The sequence below is a fragment of the Bos grunniens genome, chromosome 1, assembly GCF_055505025.1.
Source record: "Bos grunniens cultivar Pamir isolate PY7600 chromosome 1, Bosgru_T2T1.0, whole genome shotgun sequence".
NCBI classification, from domain to species: domain Eukaryota; kingdom Metazoa; phylum Chordata; class Mammalia; order Artiodactyla; family Bovidae; genus Bos; species Bos grunniens.
In genome coordinates, this window is record NC_141165.1 from 57380162 (window position 1) to 57398336 (window position 18175).

The window sequence follows — 18175 nt, forward strand, 5'->3', positions numbered from 1 at the left end:
TGTCATGTGTAGTGAGGTACACAAATTATATATACAATTTCATCTGTATCAGGCCAGCAATTTTTTTTTAAGCTGCCAATTTGTGTTGGTGATAATGGGAAGCAGCCAGACTATTTATACACTGCAAGAGGGAGTACTAATACATTGGTAAATAATTCAAGTTTACCTAGTAGAAGTGAAGACATGGATACCCCCATAATCCAGCTATTTTACTCCTAGGAATAGAACCCAGAAAAGTGTGCATATGAGAGCTAGGAGACCTGGGTAACAATATTCTTAACAGCAGTGTTTGCTGGGTAGGGTTAAGGGTACAAGTGATGTTGAAGGATTCAGAAAGTAAAAATTATGAAAAGCTGTTACCAACTCTAGACTTGAGAGAACAATGTAGGAAAACTTTGTAAGAATAACTGAAAGCAATGGCTGTGGATGAAAGGTCATCTGAGTGTTGCTTTCTAACATAAGCAGAGAATGCAGTCACGGCAAAAATCTCAGCACATGAAGAGGGAGAGTAAATACTTCAACCTCTTTCCTCTCCCAAATGGGAATCAACCCAGACAATCGTCAATGTTTAAACAGGTAAACAGTGGTATAAGCAGAGACCTGTTAAGCAGTGACATGAATGAAATACAGCTATGCACATCTTTATGGGTAAATCTCAGTAAATAATCTTGAAAATATTAAACCAGTTGTAAAAGAATAATATACAGCTTTCCATTTACACAGTGTTTGTGTGTGTGCTCAGTCACTCAGCCGTGTCCGGCTCTTTGTATCCCTTTGTACTGTAGCCCACCAGGCTCCTCTGTCCATGGAATTTTTCAGGCAAAAATACTGGAGTGGGTTGCCATTTCCTCCTCAGCAATATCTTCCAGACCCAGGAACTGAATAGTGTCTCCTTTGTCTCCTGCATTGCAAGCAGATTCCTTCCTGCTGAGTCACTAGGGAAGCCCATCAGTTCAGTTCAGTTAAGTCACTCAGTCATGTCCGACTCTTTGCAACCCCATGAATTGCAGCACGCCAGGCCTCCCTGTCCATCACCAACTCCTGGACTTCACCCAAACTCCTGTGCATCGAGTCAGTGATGCCATCCAGCCATCTCATCCTCTGTCATCCCCTTCTCCTCCTGCCCCCAATCCCTTCCAACATCAGAGTCTTTTCCAATGAGTCAACTCTTCACATGAGGTAGCCAAAGTACTGGAGTTTCAGCTTCAGCATCAGTCCTTCCAATGAACACCCAGGACTGATCTCCTTCCGGATGGACTGGTTGGATCTCCTTGCAGTCCAAGGAACTCTCAAGAGTCTTCTCCAACACCAGAGTTCAAAAGCATCAATTCTTCAGCGCTCAGCTTTCTTCACAGTCCAACTCTCATATCCATATATGACCACAGGAAAACCATAGCCTTGACTAGATGGACCTTTGTTGGCAAAGTAATGTCTCTGCTTTTGAATATGCTGTCTAGGTTGGTCATAACTTTCCTTCCAAGGAGTAAGCATCTTTTAATTTCATGGCTGCAGTCACCATCTGCAGTGATTTTGGATCCCCCCAAAATAAAGTCTGACACTGTTTCCACTGTTTCCCATCTATTTGCCATGAAGTGATGGGACCGGATGCCATGATCTTAGTTTTCTGAATGTTGAGCTTTAAGCCAACTTTTTCAGTCTCCTTTTTCACTTTCATCAAGAGGCTTTTTAGTTCCTCTTCACTTTCTGCCACCATGTTTAAATACATGCTAGTTTAACAATATATTGTTTAGAGAAGCATACATGCAATAAACCACAGGAAATTAAGGGAATGAGAAGTACAAAATCCAACCTAGTGATAATCTCTTAAAGGGAGGGAAGAGGGCGAGAAGAGGTTCTTATTGCATTGTTTTTCTCTATAAAGTATATAAATTTTATAAATATTCTTTTTATCTACTATCTTAGAAAAAGGAAAATATTTATAAATGTATACATACAATATACATACACAAAAACAGTAATATTTATAATACTTTGAGGCAAAATAATCACATATTTTATCAACAGAAGTTCTCATCTTGATGATTTCTCCACAACAACCACACTGTGATTCCTCTCTAGCTTATTGTGCTACAACAGTTTTCCTTGTTCTCTAAGATCCAGCCATACACGTCTCCCTTCAGTTGCATTAACACAATATGGAACTCTCCATCATGGAGTGCTTTGCACATGTTAATCTGTCTCTACGTTTCAACTCATTTTCTAGACCTCAACTTGAACCTTGGCTTCTTAGAAATCCTTTTTTTGATCATTAGTATAAGTCAAAGTCCTAACAGGAAAGAGAAAACTCAAAGGGGTAATTAGAAGAAGGCCAAATGAAGGAACTAACTTATAATCAGGGAGTAGAGCTGAGCAAACAAGTGATGTTGAAGCACTCAGAGGCCAAAAATAGTGGAAAGCTGTTACCAACCTTAGGCTTGAGAGGACAAAGTGTTGTAAGTAGTTATGGAAAGCAATAATTGTGAACAAAAGGTAATCTGAGTGTTGCTAATAACATAGGCGGACAATGCAGTGACTGCAAAATCTGAGTACATCAACAAAGAGAGGGAGAGTGATACCTCTCCCTTTTCTTCTCACCTTCAATGTTTTGCTGGTGTCTCCAATTAGCCAAACCCAACTAGAAGCCAGAGAACAAGGGAGCTATGCGATGCAGTCTCTAGAGTCAGCCTCTAGAGGCATCAGTTCAGTTCAGTTCAGTTCAGTCGCTCAGTAGTGTCCGACTCTTTGCAACCCCATGAATCGCAGCACACCAGGCCTCCCTGTCCATCACCAACTCCCAGAGTTCACTCAGACTCACGTCCATCGAGTCAGTGATGCCATCCAGCCATCTCAACCTCTGTCCTCCCCTTCTCCTCCTGCACCCAATCCCTCCCAGCATCAGGGTCTTTTCCAATGAGTCAACTCTTCACATGAGGTGGCCAAAGTACTGGAGTTTCAGCTTCAGCATCATTCCTTCCAAAGAACACCCAGGGCTGATCTCCTTCCGGATGGACTGGTCGGATCTCCTTGCAGTCCAAGGGACTCTCAAGAGTCTTCTCCAACACCACAGTTCAAAAGCATCAATTCTTCAGCGCTCAGCTTTCTTCACAATCCAACTCTCACATCCATACATGACCACTGGGAAAACCATAGCCTTGACTAGACGGACCTTTGTTGGCAAAGTAATGTCTCTGCTTTTGAATATGCTATCTAGGTTGGTCATAACTTTCCTTCCAAGGAGTAAGCATCTTTTAATTTCATGGCTGCAGTCACCATCTGCAGTGATTTTGGAGCCCTAAAAAATAAAGTTTGCCACTGTTTCCACTGTTCCCCATCTATTTCCCATGAAATGATGGGACCAGATGCCATGACCTTCGTTTTCTGAATGTTGAGCTTTAAGTCAACTTTTTCACTCTCCTTTTTCACTTTCATCGGGAGGCTTTTTAGTTCCTCTTCACTTCTGCCATAAGGGTGGTGTCATCTGCATATCTGAGGATATTGATATTTCTCCTGGCAATCTTGATTCTAGCTTGTGCTTCTTCCAGCCCAGCGTTTCTCATGATGTACTCTGCATCGAAGTTAAATAAGCAGGGTGACAATATACAGCCTTGACATACTCTTTGTCCTATTTGGAACCAGTCTATTGTTCCATGTCCAGTTCTAACTGTTGCTTCCTGATCTGCATATAGGTTTCTCAAGAGGCAGGTCAGGTGGCCTGGTATTCCCATCTCTTTCAGAATTTTCCACAGTTTATTGTGATCCACACAGTCAAAGGCTTTGGCATAGTCAATAAAGCAGAAATAGATGTTTTTCTGGAACTGTCTTGCTTTTTCCATGTTCCAGCAGATGTTGGCAATTTGATCTCTGGTTCCTCTGCCTTTTCTAAAACCAGCTTGAACATTTGGAGGTTCACGGTTCACGTATTGCTGAAGCCTGGGTTGGAGAATTTTGAGCATTACACTACTGGCATGTGAGATGAGTGCAATTGTGCAGTAGTTTGAGCATTCTTGGGCATTGCCTTTCTTTGGGATTGGAATGAAAACTGACCTTTTCCAGTCCTGTGGCCACTGCTGAGTTTTCCAAATTTGCTGGCATATTGAGTGCAGCAGTTTCACAGCATCATCTTTCAGGATTTGGAATAGCTCAACTGGAATTCCATCACCTCCACTAGCTTTGTTCATAGTGATGCTTTCTAAGGCCCACTTGACTTCACATTCCAGGATGTCTGGCTCTAGGTCAGTGATCATACCATTGTGATTATCTGGGTCGTGAAGATCTTTTTTGTACAGCTCTTCTATGTATTCTTGTCACCTCTTCTTAGTATCTTCTGCTTCTGTTAGGTCCATACCATTTCTGTCCTTTATTGAGCTCATCTTTGCATGAAGTATTTCTTTGGTATCTCTAATTTTCTTGAAGAGATCTCTAGTCTTTCCCATTCTGTTGTTTTCCTGTATTTCTTTGCATTGATTGCTGAGGAAGGCTTTCTTATCTCTTGCTATTCTTTGGAACTCTGCATTCAGATGCTTATATCTTTCCTTTTCTCCTTTGCTTTTTGCTTCTCTTCTCTTCACAGCTATTTGTTAGGCCTCCCCAGACAGCCATTTTGCTTTTTTGCATTTCTTTTCCATGGAGATGGTCTTGATCCCTGTCTCCTGTACTATGTCATGAACCTCAGTCCATAGTTCATCAGGCACTCTATCAGATCTAGGCCCTTAAATCTATTTCTCACTTCCACTGTACAAATCATAAGGGATTTGATTTAGGTCATACCTGAATGGTCTAGTGGTTTTCCCTACTTTCTTCAATTTAAGAGGCATAGAATCAGGTAAAAATAAGAGAAAATGAATCCAGAGAGACAGTCTACTTAGTTTGCATCTAAACCTCCATTTGTATGTCTGTTTCTCTGCAGAAAGCAAGGAAGAGCAGTAGTGTGCTCAGTCGTGTCTGACTCTTTGAGACCCCATGGACTGTAGCCCACCAGCCTCCTCTGTCCATGGTATTTTTCAGTCAAGAATACTGGAGTGGGTTGCCACCTCTTACTCCAGGGATAGAACCCGTGTCTCGCGTCTCTAGTATCGGTAGGTGGATTCTTTACCACCAGCAAAAAAAGCAAACAAAACAACAAAAAACCTGAGTCGTGTCTGAAGCACATAGAAAACACAAAGTTCTGTAGTATGAAGCACATAGAAAATACAAAGTTTTCACTGGGTATCATGGTGAAAGCCACTTAGTCATGTCTGACTCTTTGTGAGCCCATGGACAATATGGTTCATGGACTTCTCCATGGCAGAATACTGAAGTGGGTAACTGTTCCCTTGTCCAGGGGATCTTCGCAATGCAGGGATTGAACCCAGGTCTACCACATTGCAGGTGGATTCTTTACTAGCTGAGCCACGAGATTTCAATGTAGTGACAATTCCAACTAAATTTAAATGTTAGATACCAGCAGTATGTGTCATATTAGTATGGAGGAAAAACAGGGGAAAAAAATAATTACTCAACATAAAACATAGCTGCCATAATTCTTCATTTTGTAGCTGGTTTTGGCTCAGTTGTAAAGAATCAACCTGCAATGCAGGAGACTCAGGTTCAGTCCCTGTGTTGGGAAGATCCCATGAAGAAGGACATGGTACTCACTCCAGTGTTCTTGTCTGGGAAATCCCATGGACAGAGGAGCCTGGCAGGCTACAATCCATGGGGTCATAAAAGAGTCAGACATGACTTAGCAACTAAACAATAACAACTGAATCCTGCCTTGATTTGATTACCATAGCTTCCTTCTTTCACCACCTATTCAATGTTCACCTTACTATCTGCTGATACCTTTTAGCTGGTGGAGTGTCTCAAATCTTCATTGCCAGAGATTCAAGACCATACCCTTCTTTTCACTGGGCTACCACATTTTTTTTCCAATGAACATTATTACTGAACACAGGAAAACAATTAAGTTTGCTGCTGATTTGTTTGCAGATAAAGTCTATCTTTTCTTGACTGTATGATAACAATCCAAGCGTTCCTTCATGCTTGTGCTGAAACAACATGGTCAGTACAGTGACACTTGCTGACTATTAATTCAGTGTGATGAGCCCTCAATGGCAAGGGGTAGTCTCAGCTTCCTGTTACTGGAGGTTCTGCTAGAGTTTCATGTAATGCACGGTACCCTGAAGGAAAAGCACCCCAAACTCACAAGATGTTGTTTCTCAACTGGAACCCATAGTGAACCCATACAGGCTGTTCTATAAAACTATCAAGCCTGCTGGATAGTGCTGCACATGGTAAGATGAGTGAATTTCATGGGTATGAGCCTATTTCTATACCTCTTTCATAACAAAATGAGTGTCTTGCTCTCAGACACTCATTGTGTGAGATACCATGGTGACAAAATAAAGCTTCTGCTGGCAGACACACTACAGGAAGAGAAGGCAAATCTTTTTCTGAAATACATAGCTTCTTTCTGTGAGAACAAATTACTGCCCATGATGGAAAGGGTCCAATATAATCATTCTGTAACAGATACTTCCTGTTCACCAAATCCACTTAGCATCATGACATCAATCTAATAATCAAGCATTATCTTCTGTGTAATAGCAAGACAATCAAGGTTCTTTGGGACTATATAATGCTAGAAAGCTGGAGAATTAATGGAGGTCTGGAGCAAGATTGTGAATGTATACCATAACATCTACCATATGATATCAAACTATTTCTGATTATATTTATTGATAGAAATAGAAAAGAATAATATTTGATATTGGAGCAGCAAACTATAACCTTTGCACCAAATGTGGTCCACCATTTCTGTATGGCTTTCAAGGTAAGAGTAGTTTCTACATATTTTAATGGTTGAAAAAAGTCAAAACAAAGATAATATATTGCAACATGTGAAAATTACATAAAATTCAAATTTGCTTCAAAGACAAGATTCTATTCAAAAACAGTCACACTCATTTCTTAATATATTGTCTTTCATGTTACAATGGCAGAGTTGTATGACCCTTATGAGTGGACCTCAAAGCTTAAAATATTTAAAGTGATGGATATAGAAAATTATAGAAAAATTAGCCGCTGGGTTAGGTTAGTAGCTGTCTCTCCTCCAACCATAGAGAATGTGTTGGTTTTCTCCAGTAAAGATGCTGCATCCAGTAAAGCAACTATGACCTGTATCGTCGTCATCTGATCAAGTTTACTCTAACTTGCAGTCATTTTCTAAGATCATTGGCTTTTGTACCAAATACACAAGTTAAATGGAAATGTGCTTCCCTGCTAGCTCAGCTGGTAAAGAATCCACCTACAATGCAAGAGACCCAGGTTCAATCCCTGGGTGGGAAAATCCCCTGGAGAAGGATGTGGCAACCCACTCCAGTATCCTTGCCTGGAAATTCTTCTGGACAGAGAAGCCTGGCAGGCTACAGTCCACGGGGTCGCCAAGAGTCAGACACAACTTGGCGACTAAACCATCATAATAAAAAGCAGTATTCCTGCATCTTTCAAGTCTTTGATGTTGCCATTAATCTTTGCAATTCCCAGAAACTGCAACCCCCTGGTTTTGCTTCCAGCATGGTATTTTAGCATGCACACTGACAAAGAAGGAAGACAGTTCTAGGGTCTTCTACTTATGTACAACCATAACAATCGCCATGCCACAGGTCAGACCATCAATATAGGCATTATTAATGTTACTAAGTATATCCATTCCCATTATATAATCAAGACTGGGAAAATAACCACATAATGGTCCCACTGGCCCGTGGACAAGACAGAATAAAGACAAGACTCCATCTATCACTCTACTTCTATAAATCTCTAACACTGACTGGTGGATTATGATGGTACTAAGGGTCTCCAGAGATAACTGTCAGTTCAGACCCAGGGTCTAATAAACCCTCTGGAAGTTTGGGCATTGTCTTTCCTCACTGCATGTTTATTCTGGTGGTGTCCCTGGTGGCTCACACAGTAAAGAATCTGCCTGCAATGCAGGAGACCAGGGTTCAATCCCTGGGTCAGGAAGATCCCCTGAAGAAGGTAATGGCTATCCATTCCAGTATTCTTGCCTGGAGAACTCCATGGATAGAGGAGCCTGGCAGGCTACAGTCCAAAGAGTCGAACATAACTGAGCAACTAACACTTTCACTTTCACACTTTTACTTTCCTGGTAAATAGCTGTAAATTCTGTAGTGAAATTATAGAGGAAGATGCATCGTATACCCTGTGGCTACACTACAAAACTTTGCAAAAGGACCTAGCATCTATCTCAAGGGGCCTCAGATCTGTGGCCTGGCTTAGGGCTGGGAACTTTATAAAAACTCTGAATTCCCAATACAGTAGCTTAAGATGGGTCTCTGCATCAGATAGAAATTTTCTACTCAGAAAAAAACAGGAGAGTATACAAAACTTTTTCATTCCTATGTACCCCAATTAGTATCACAGATCTCTGTGAACTGAAACAATCAATTACTAGTCTTCCTTACCCCTTATTTTGGTAATTTTTTCACTAAAACTTTGATAATTATATACCAACTTCTGGCCTCTACCATTCCAGGTTGCTATGATTCCTTTGAAATTAGGCAGTCAATTCCATCTAAGTATCTCCATCTGCAATCTTTAGCCTATAGAGGAAAGCTACAACACATCAGTTCTTCTATCATTTTTTAAATACTATGTCTTCAAAGTGCACCAATCATAAAGGTATTTCTATAGAAGACTTAGTCCCTTTCAAAGTAGAAGAGTAAAAAAATAAATAAAAATGTGAAAACACAAAAAAAGGGCACATAAAATAAGAGTCATTGAGAGTAATACTGGGGTACATACTAAAACAGGGTATTCAAACAAAATCTTGGAAATATTAACAAAATTGATGTATCATGAACAACATAGGGAATATATTTGAAAGAAAGAACATCATTAAGAAGAAAATCAAATTCTAATTGTGAAGAAGGTGCATGATATTTGACATTAGGAATTAAACTATGTTTCAAAAGAGCAGTAAACAGGAGAGTTCCCTCATTGGAAAAAAGAATGAAAATAGAAACCACAAAATTAAACACTTTCAACTAAGCTACATGATTTAAATTTATTATCTAGCATTTTGTCCTTAATGAAAAGCAGTTGGAAAGCTCAAAAAGATTCTGAGTAATAAAATTAATAAATTAAATACTCTAAAAGTATAATTTCCCTCAAAAGAACCTGGCAAACAAGGCAAAGACTCTGCACACTTCAGTCATCCAGGTCTTCAGTGTCTAGAATATGGTTGTAAAAATAACCAAGGAAAAATAAAAACAAGAAATATTTCTTCAAAAAGAAAGAAAAACAAGAAAAATTAATTATCCCCCTGAACTTCACAGCAGTCCTTGAAATATATTTCTCAAGACACATATAAAAAAAAGTTATTTACTTTACTGTCTCATAGATCCTCTTGTTTTATATGTTGTAATTACAGTTCAATAAAGGAACAGTTGTTCTAACAAAAACTTTCTGCTAGAACAGGAGGAGCTGAAAGAATCCAATTCTCTATTCACTTGACAGTCTGAATTTATGCAGGAAACAAAGGCAAATATATCCCCAAGGCCCATTCAATTCAGTTCCGTTCAGTCACTCAGTCGTGTCCGACTCTTGGAGACCCCATGAACTGCAGCACGCCAGGCCTCCCTGCCCATCACCAACTCCCAGAGCTTACTCAAACTCATGTCCATCTAGTCTGTGATGCCATCCAACCATCTCATCCTCTGTCGTCCCCTTCTCCTCCTGCCTTCAATCTTTCCCAGCATCAGGGTCTTTTCGAGTGAGTCAGTTCTTCGCATCAGGTGGCTAAAGTATTGGAGTTTCAGCTTCAGCATCAGTCCTTCCAATGAATGTTCAGGACTAATTTCCTTTGGGATTGACTGATTGGATCTCCCTGCAGTCCAAGGGACTCTCAAGAGTCTTCTCCAACTCCACATTTCAAAAACATCAATTCTTTGGCACTCAGCTTTCTTTATAGTCCAACTCTCACATCCATACATGACTACTGGAAAGACCAAAGCTTTGACTAGACAGAACTTTGTTGGCAAAGTAATGTCTCTGCTTTTTAATTTGCTGTCTAAGTTGGTCATAGCTTTTTTCCCCAAGAAGCGTCTTTTAATTTCATGGCTGCAGTCACCATCTGCAGTGATTTTGGAGCCCAGAAAAATAAAGTCTGCCACTGTTTCCATTGTTTCCCTATTTGCCATGAAGTGATGAGACCAGATGCCATGATCTTAGTTTTCTGAATGTTTTAGTTTTTTGAGTTTTAAGCCAACTTTTTCACTCCCCTCCTTCACTTTCATCAAGAGGCTCTTTTGTTCTTGGATTTCTGCCATAAGTAAAAAACACTTATGAAAAGGCAAAGAAGCCCACTCAGGGTTCTATAAATATTAAACCACTAAACCAATGGTCACACAGTGACTACTGTGTGACTACTTGAAGAGTTATATCAAACTATTATCCCAATGTTAATAGCTTCTGAACACTGCATTTATATTCACAGAGAATGGAGATAAAATCAGTTTTATTTTAAAGCATTCACTTTATTTATTTTTTTTTGCAGATGTGATTTTTTTTTTAACTTTACAATATTGTATTGGTTTTGCCATATATCAACATGAATCCGCCACAGGTTTACACGTGTTCCCCATCCTGAACCCTCCTTCCTCCTCCCTCCCCATACCATCCCTCTGAGTCGTCCCAGTGCACCAGCCCCAAGCATCCAGTATCGTTCATCAAACCTGGACTGGCGACTCATTTCATATATGATATTATTCATGTTTCAATGCCATTCGCCCAAATCTTCCCACCCTCTCCCTCTCCCACAAAGTTCACAAGACTGTTCTATACATCAGCATCTCTTTTGCTGTCTCATATACAGGGTTATTGTTACCATCTTTCTAAATTCCATTATATATGTGTTAGTATACTGTATTGGTGTTTTTCTTTCTGGCTTACTTCACTCTGTATAATAGGCTCCAGTTTCATCCACCTCATTAGAACTGATTCAAATGTATTCTTTTTAATGGTTGAGTAATACTCCATTGTGTATATGTACCACTGCTTTCTTATCTATTCATCTGCTGATGGACATCTAGGTGGCTGCCATGTCCGGGCTATTATAAACAGTGCTGCAATGAACATTGGGTACACGTGTCTCTTTCAATTATGGTTTCCTCAGTGTGTATGCCCAGCAATGGGATTGCTGGATCATAAGGCAGTTCTATTTCCAGTTTTTTAAGGAATCTCCACACTGTTCTCCATAGTGGCTGTACTAGTTTGCCTTCCCACCAACAGTGTAAGAGTGTTCCCTTTTCTCCACACCCTCTCCAGCATTTATTGCTTGTAGACTTTTGGATCACAGCCATTCTGACTGGCGTGAAATGGTACCTCATAGTGGTTTTGATTTGCATTTCTCTGATAATGAGTGATGTTGAGCATCTTTTCATGTGTTTGTTAGCCATCTGTATGTCTTCTTTGGAGAAATGTCTATTTAGTTCTTTGGTCCATTTTTTTATTGGGTCATTTATTTTTCTGGAGTTGAGCTGCAGGAGTTGCTTGTATAGTTTTGAGATTAGTTGTTTGTCAGTTGCTTCAAATGCTATTATTTTCTCCCATTCTGAAGGCTGTCTTTTCACCTTGCTTAGAGTTTCCTTTGTTGTGCAGAAGAAGCTTTTAAGTTTAATTAGGTCCCATTTGTTTATTTTTGCTTTTATTTCCAATATTCTGGGAGGTAGGTCATAGAGAATCCTGCTGTGATGTATTACTAGAACTAATCAATGAATATAGTAAAGTTGCAGGATATAAAATCAACACACAGAAATCCCTTGCATTCCTATACATTAATAATGAGAAAATAGAAAGAGAAATTAAGGAAACAATTCCATTCACCATTGCAATGAAAAGAATAAAATACTTAGGAATATATCTACCTAAAGAAACTAAAGACCTATATATAGAAAACTATAAAACACTGGTGAAAGAAATCAAAGAGGACACTAATAGATGGAGAAATATACCATGTTCATGATTGGAAGAATCAATATAGTGAAAATGAGTATACTACCCAAAGCAATTTATAGATTCAATGCAATCCCTATCAAGCTACCAACAGTATTCTTCACAGAGCTAGAACAAATAATTTTACAATTTGTATGGAAATACAAAAAACCTTGAATAGCCAAAGCAATCTTGAGAAAGAAGAATGGAACTGGAGGAATCAACCTGCCTGACTTCAGGGTCTACTACAAAGCCACAGTCATCAAGATAGTATGGTACTGGCACAAAGACAGAAATATAGATCAATGGAACAAAATAGAAAGCCCAGAAATAAATCCATGCACCTATGGACACCTTATCTTTGACAAAGGAGGCAAGAATATACAATGGATTAAAGACAATCTCTTTAACAAGTGGTGCTGGGAAAACTGGTCAACCACTTGTAAAAGAATGAAACTAGAACACTTTCTAACACCATACACAAAAATAAACTCAAAATGGATTAAAGATCTAAATGTAAGACCAGAAACTATAAAACTCCTAGAGGAGAACATAGGCAAAACACTCTCCGACATACATCACAGCATTCACTTTATTTAAAAAAAAAAAAAAAAAAACTGTACCTGATTTTGCTGCATGTAAGTTCTGTGTCTCTTTGTCATCATGATGTCCAGTTCTCCACTGACTTAAAACTTTCTGAAAGGATTGGGCAGAAGCTTCTTCATTGAAAGGCACTTCGCTCAAGGGCTTGTCTCTTGGATTCGCACATTCTTCTTTTTTTGTTGTTGGATCTTCTACCTAAACCAATTAAAAGTATATCTAAGTGTGCTTTACCAAATGTTCTGTATCTTAAAATACAGGTAACACTAATTATTGAGCATTGTGAAATCACACATTTTTTTTTACTTCAAATGTTTTTTTATTTGTACTTATTTATGTGCTTTTCTGATTTCTTTAAAACTCTACAGACAGTTATATATGGTATCTTTGGAAATATTAAACCTAAAGCCTACAGGATTGAGGATTTGTCACTATGTTATTCATGAGGGTTTTCTCTGGAAAGCAGTGACAGCCTTGCATTTAACCCTACTTCTCCAATCTCCTGCTCCCTGCAACCTCCCCACAGCAGAAAGAGCAGTTTCATTACCATGTAAATCTGAGATGGTTCCTCTGCTCCAAACCCTCCAAGACTGAAACCCTCAGTTCCTACCAGGACTTACAAGGTTGTACACAAGCTTGTCTTCCCCTGCCTTTCACTCCACTTCCTCCAGTTCTCCCCTTCATTCACCGTGTTCCAGCCAAACTTCTCTTCTTGCAATTCTAGGAACCCATCAAGCATATCCACTCGAGGGCCTCATACTAGCTGTAGCTAATGCCTGAAATGATCCTTCTCCATATTTTCATACAGTCATTCCACTCATTTCATTCAGTCTTGGATCAATGTCACCTGCTCAGAGAATAAGCAATGACCTTACTGATGACATAAAAACAAAGTCATTTCCCCCACTTTCAGATCCCTTATCTGTTTTATTTTTCTCCCAGTAATTTACATCCATGTGAATTTACTCTACATGTGTGTTTACTGCTGATCTCTCCCCATTAGAATGTAATGGGATCAAGAATGTTGACTGTTTCTTCAGGGCCAAGAGCAGTAACTGGCACAAAGCAGGTGCTCATTAAAAGTCAGTTGAATGAATGGACATATCAATTAATGTATATGAAACATTGTCTGCTTTTCAGTATAATGCTGGAGAGAAAGGAGAATGCAGTACAAAATATAGATTTACTGTGAATACACAAAAGAAAATGAAGGTATGGCTTGGCAGTTATCCAGTGAATCAGAGAAAACAGCAAAATTGGGGAACTAAAGCAAAATAAGTTCCACAACAGTTCTGAATTATAAAGTGTGGATTACCTACACTGATCAAATTGCTAAAGCTCCATGTGTACCTTCTAGATACAACAGTAGAATCCACTATGTTCAGCACTTATTTGCAAAATAAATAGGCACATTGTTAGAGAACAATTGAGAGAAGATTGTTAAATATGTGCATATATAAAATTCAACATAAACAAAAACCGTCTGGAACCTACAAACACTATGCTAGTCATTGCCATGAAACACAGGTTACTAAATCCACAATAGAAACAGAAGCAAAGAACAAAAATTTAACTCAGAGAAACAAGAATCCCATGGGCAAAAAGTGGCAAGGGCAGTATTCTAGAGCAAAAGAATGATAGAGTGGGTAGACTATTAGAGTGGGTAGCCATTCCTTTCTCCAGGGGAACTTCCCAACCCATGGATTGAACCTGGGTCTCCTGCATTGCAGGCAGATTCTTTACCATCTGGGCCACCAGGGAAATTCACAGAGCAAAAAGTGAGATATGAGAAAATATTAAGGGTAGAAAGATGAACAGAGGCAGATTGTGAAGGATCCCCCCACTATCCAGAGAAAATTACACTTAAGTATATTGGAAATGCAAAGCTACTGTAGAATCCCACACAGTAGTGTGGGAGAGAAAGAAATTGGAGAATAGTGAGTTCAAATGCAAGGAAACCAATTAAAATCCACATCCATTTGTCAGTATCAGCATTACAAACACATAACCCTCTTCACCTAGGAATTTTAGGATTTTATCACACACACACATACATATACAAAACAATATTTTTCAAAATTATTCTTTATACTATAGTTCATACTTGCAAAAGATTGAAACAGTGTAAATACTGAGCAACAGAAAACAGCTTAAAAAGTTATCTCATATCTAATAAATGGAGTATTTCAGCTGGTAAAGAATCCACCTGCAATGCAGGAGACCCCGGTTCTATTCCTGGGTCTGGAAGATCCCCTCGAGAAGGGATAGGCTACTCACTCCAGTATTCCTGGGCTTCCGTGGTGGCTCAGACAATAAAGAATCTGCCTGCAATGTAGGAGACCTGGGTTCAATCCCTGGGTCAGGAAGATTCCCTGAAGGGAATGGCTACCTACTCCAATATTCTTGCCTGGAGAATTCCATGAACAGAAGTGCCTGGAGGGCCACAATCCAGGGCTTTGCAAAAAGTCTCACAAAGGGTGGGACAGGACTGAGCAGCTTTCACTTTCATATAGAATGAGAAGGCTGTGGGATATACTTATATGAATAACAATAGTATATTGTTAAGAGTAAAAAGTCCGTTTGCATAGCAGCATACAACATATTAGTATTTCTGTTAATGCATACCTACAAAATTGAAAATAATATTAACTTAGGAGAGAATTAAATGCCCTTTTCACTTTATAAACCTTTTGCTCTTTAAGAAATTGTTAATTTTACTATCTGGAAGAGCAGTAAGAATAGAAGTGACCAAATACTCAAGGGTTTTCGGATGGTTTTAAGATATGGTAACTGATTGGAAGTACAAAGGAAGAAGATAAATGATTATAGAAAATAACTGTTCTTGCCAGTTTGAAAAGCTTGAAGAGAGCTGTCACCAACAGTAATATCTACAGGTTGGGAGAAGAGGTGATGAATTTAGCTTGGAAATACTGAGCCTTAGAAGTATGTGAGAAGGTATTTACAGGTATTCAGTAGTAAGCAGTGTGTGTGTGTGTGTGTGCGCGTGCACACTACACTCATGAAGAAGTACTAAAAACTCAGTGCTTTATACAAAATGAGTTGAGTGTTCCAATGATTACAGAAGCTCTCCAGGGCAGCTCCCTTTCAAGCAGTGAATAAGAGATATAAGACATTTGCATTTCACAGCTATGCCTATGGAATACTTGGTTTCCACACAGCAGTGACAGGACAGGAAAAAGCCAGAGGATGGTATATTCACTCTTAAATGTTTCAGCTGTCATATGTGGCCCCTCTAGGCCAAATATACCACTGCAAAATATGTTTTAATATCCCCACTTTCCAGAAAAGGAAAGGAAAGCTAAGTAAATCGCCCAATGTTATAAAACTATAAGCTGTAAGAAAACCAGAGTCAGTATTTCAAGCTCAGGTTTCAGTCTAAAATGAAAGCTCTCATGAACTGCACTCCCTTCCAAGGATATCCACTGGCTTGAATCCACTATCTTGATTCTTCCAGGCATTCAAGTTGCTGGGTAAGCCAATTAAAAATCAGATTCCTTATTAGCCGTTACAAAGAGTGAAATAATGCCATTTGCAACAACATGGATGGACCTAGAGAGTGTCATACTGAGTGAAATAAGTCAGACAGAGAAGGAGAAATATCATATGACATCCCTCATATGTGGAACTAAAAAGAAGTGATACAAATGAACTTACTTACAAAACAGAAAGAGACTCATAGACTTAGGAAATGAACTTATGGTTGTCCGGGGCAGGGGGAAGGGATACTTAGGGACTTTGAGAAGGTCATGTATACACTTATATTCAAGATGGTTAACCAGCAAGGACCTTTTTTTATAGCACATAGAACTCTGCTCAATGTTATGTGCCAGCCTGGATGGCAGGGGAGTTTGGGGGAGAATGGATACGTGTATATGAATGGTTGAGTCCCTTCACTGTTCATCAGAAACTACCACAACATTATTAACTGCCTATATCTCAATACAAAATAAAGTTTAAAGTTTAAAAAAAAATAAAACATTTAGTCCTAAAAAGTAAATAAATAAAAAATCAGATTCCTGGGCCCTAACCTAAATGTAAAAAAATCCAAATTTGAGTGGCAAGACAGGAGTACACATTTTCAAAAAGCTCACGCAGTACTTGTGATGTTTATTGCAGTTGGAAAAACTCTGCTCTTGAGCACAGAGGAGTACCAAGCATACTACAGGGGTACTTCTTAATGTATGCACTGTATACAGGTTGACAGCAGGAATAATGCCCAACCAGGAGTACTCAACAGAATAAGCAGGTGTTAAAAGCACATGACTGGACCACCCACAGAGATGCTGAACTCAGTCACAGGTGTTTCCCTAATGTTTCTCCAGTTGATTCTACTGTGCACTCCTGGATGAAACCACTGAATTAATAGTTTCTAGGTTAAGACCAGAGGTGGAGGGTCTATAGAGCAGACACAGTTACTGATGGGGACAAGAGGCAGCATTTAATTTAGGGATTAAAAGCTCAGACAAAGGAGTAAGCCCTATAGCTTTCTAGTACAGCTAGTAACTTAAATCCTCTCTGACTTTCTCATCTGTTAAATGAGATAATAATAATGCAAAACTTATAGGGTTATTGTCATTATTGGATAAGATAAAGAAACTAAAGGATTAAGCTCAATGCCTAGCATATAATATTTAATAAATGTGAGGATATTGATTTATTACTATTTTTATTGGTAGGATAAGTTAGATAAAATGACAAGCATGAAGGCGAAACCCTTAAAATCTCAGCCTCTGGGTAGTGATTAAAAACAGGTAATTTGGAGTTATAAGGTCTGAGTTGAAACTGAAGTTCCACAATCAATGATATCTTGGGCAATTTAAAAACTATATTTTGACATAATTTTCTCATTTGAGAAAAAGAAACAATTTAAAAAGGATAAAAAAAGAGATAATACACATAAAATACATAGAACCGTGTTTGGCACATGGTTGGTCCTCAGCATGCTGCTGCTAAGTCGCTTCAGTCGTGTCCAACTCTGTGCGACCCCATAGACGGCAGCCCACCAGGCTCCCCTGTCCCTGGGATTCTCCAGGCAAGAACACTGGAGTGGGTTGCCATTTCCTTCTCCAATGCATGAAAGTGAAAAGTGAAAGTGAAGTCGCTCAGTCGTGTCTGACTCCTAGCGACCCCGTGGACTGCAGCCCACCAGGTTCCTCCGTCTATGGGATTTTCCAGGCAAGCCTACTGGAGTGGGGTGCTATTGCCTTCTCCGGGTCCTCAGCATATTATTATTCTAATCATAAGGCTGTAACTCATTCAATGATTCTTCACAAGCACTCTTGGCAGGTCTACTAGCAAAATCCCCACCAGAATGCTACTCTTTCTAGACAACTCAAGTATAGTTTCTCTGCTGTAAAGGGACCCTACTAACCCAGATAGTTTTCTTTTATGTTCTCTGAGCAAGGGTTTGAAACTCAGCAGACTGAAGTTCAAGCCTGACTCTGTCATAAAGTAACAAGCTGTGTGTGTGTGACTTTTTGTCAAGTCACTATTTCTGAACTACACTGAAAAGGTGAAAGTGAAAGTGTTATTCACTCAGTCATGTCTGACTCTGTGTTCC

The 18175-nt window shown here is 39.3% G+C and overlaps 1 protein-coding gene across 12 annotated transcripts in view; it reads right to left on the reverse strand.

Moving 5' to 3' along the window:
- Positions 1-18175, reverse strand: part of ZBBX (zinc finger B-box domain containing) — a 125439-nt gene that overhangs the window by 48147 nt on the left and 59117 nt on the right. For all 12 annotated transcript variants that reach the window (XM_086318041.1, XM_086317983.1, XM_086317978.1 and 9 more), the window contains one exon: positions 12618-12792. In XM_086318041.1, the coding sequence (XP_086174167.1) occupies positions 12618-12792 (175 nt within the window). The remainder of the gene's footprint in view (positions 1-12617; positions 12793-18175) is intronic.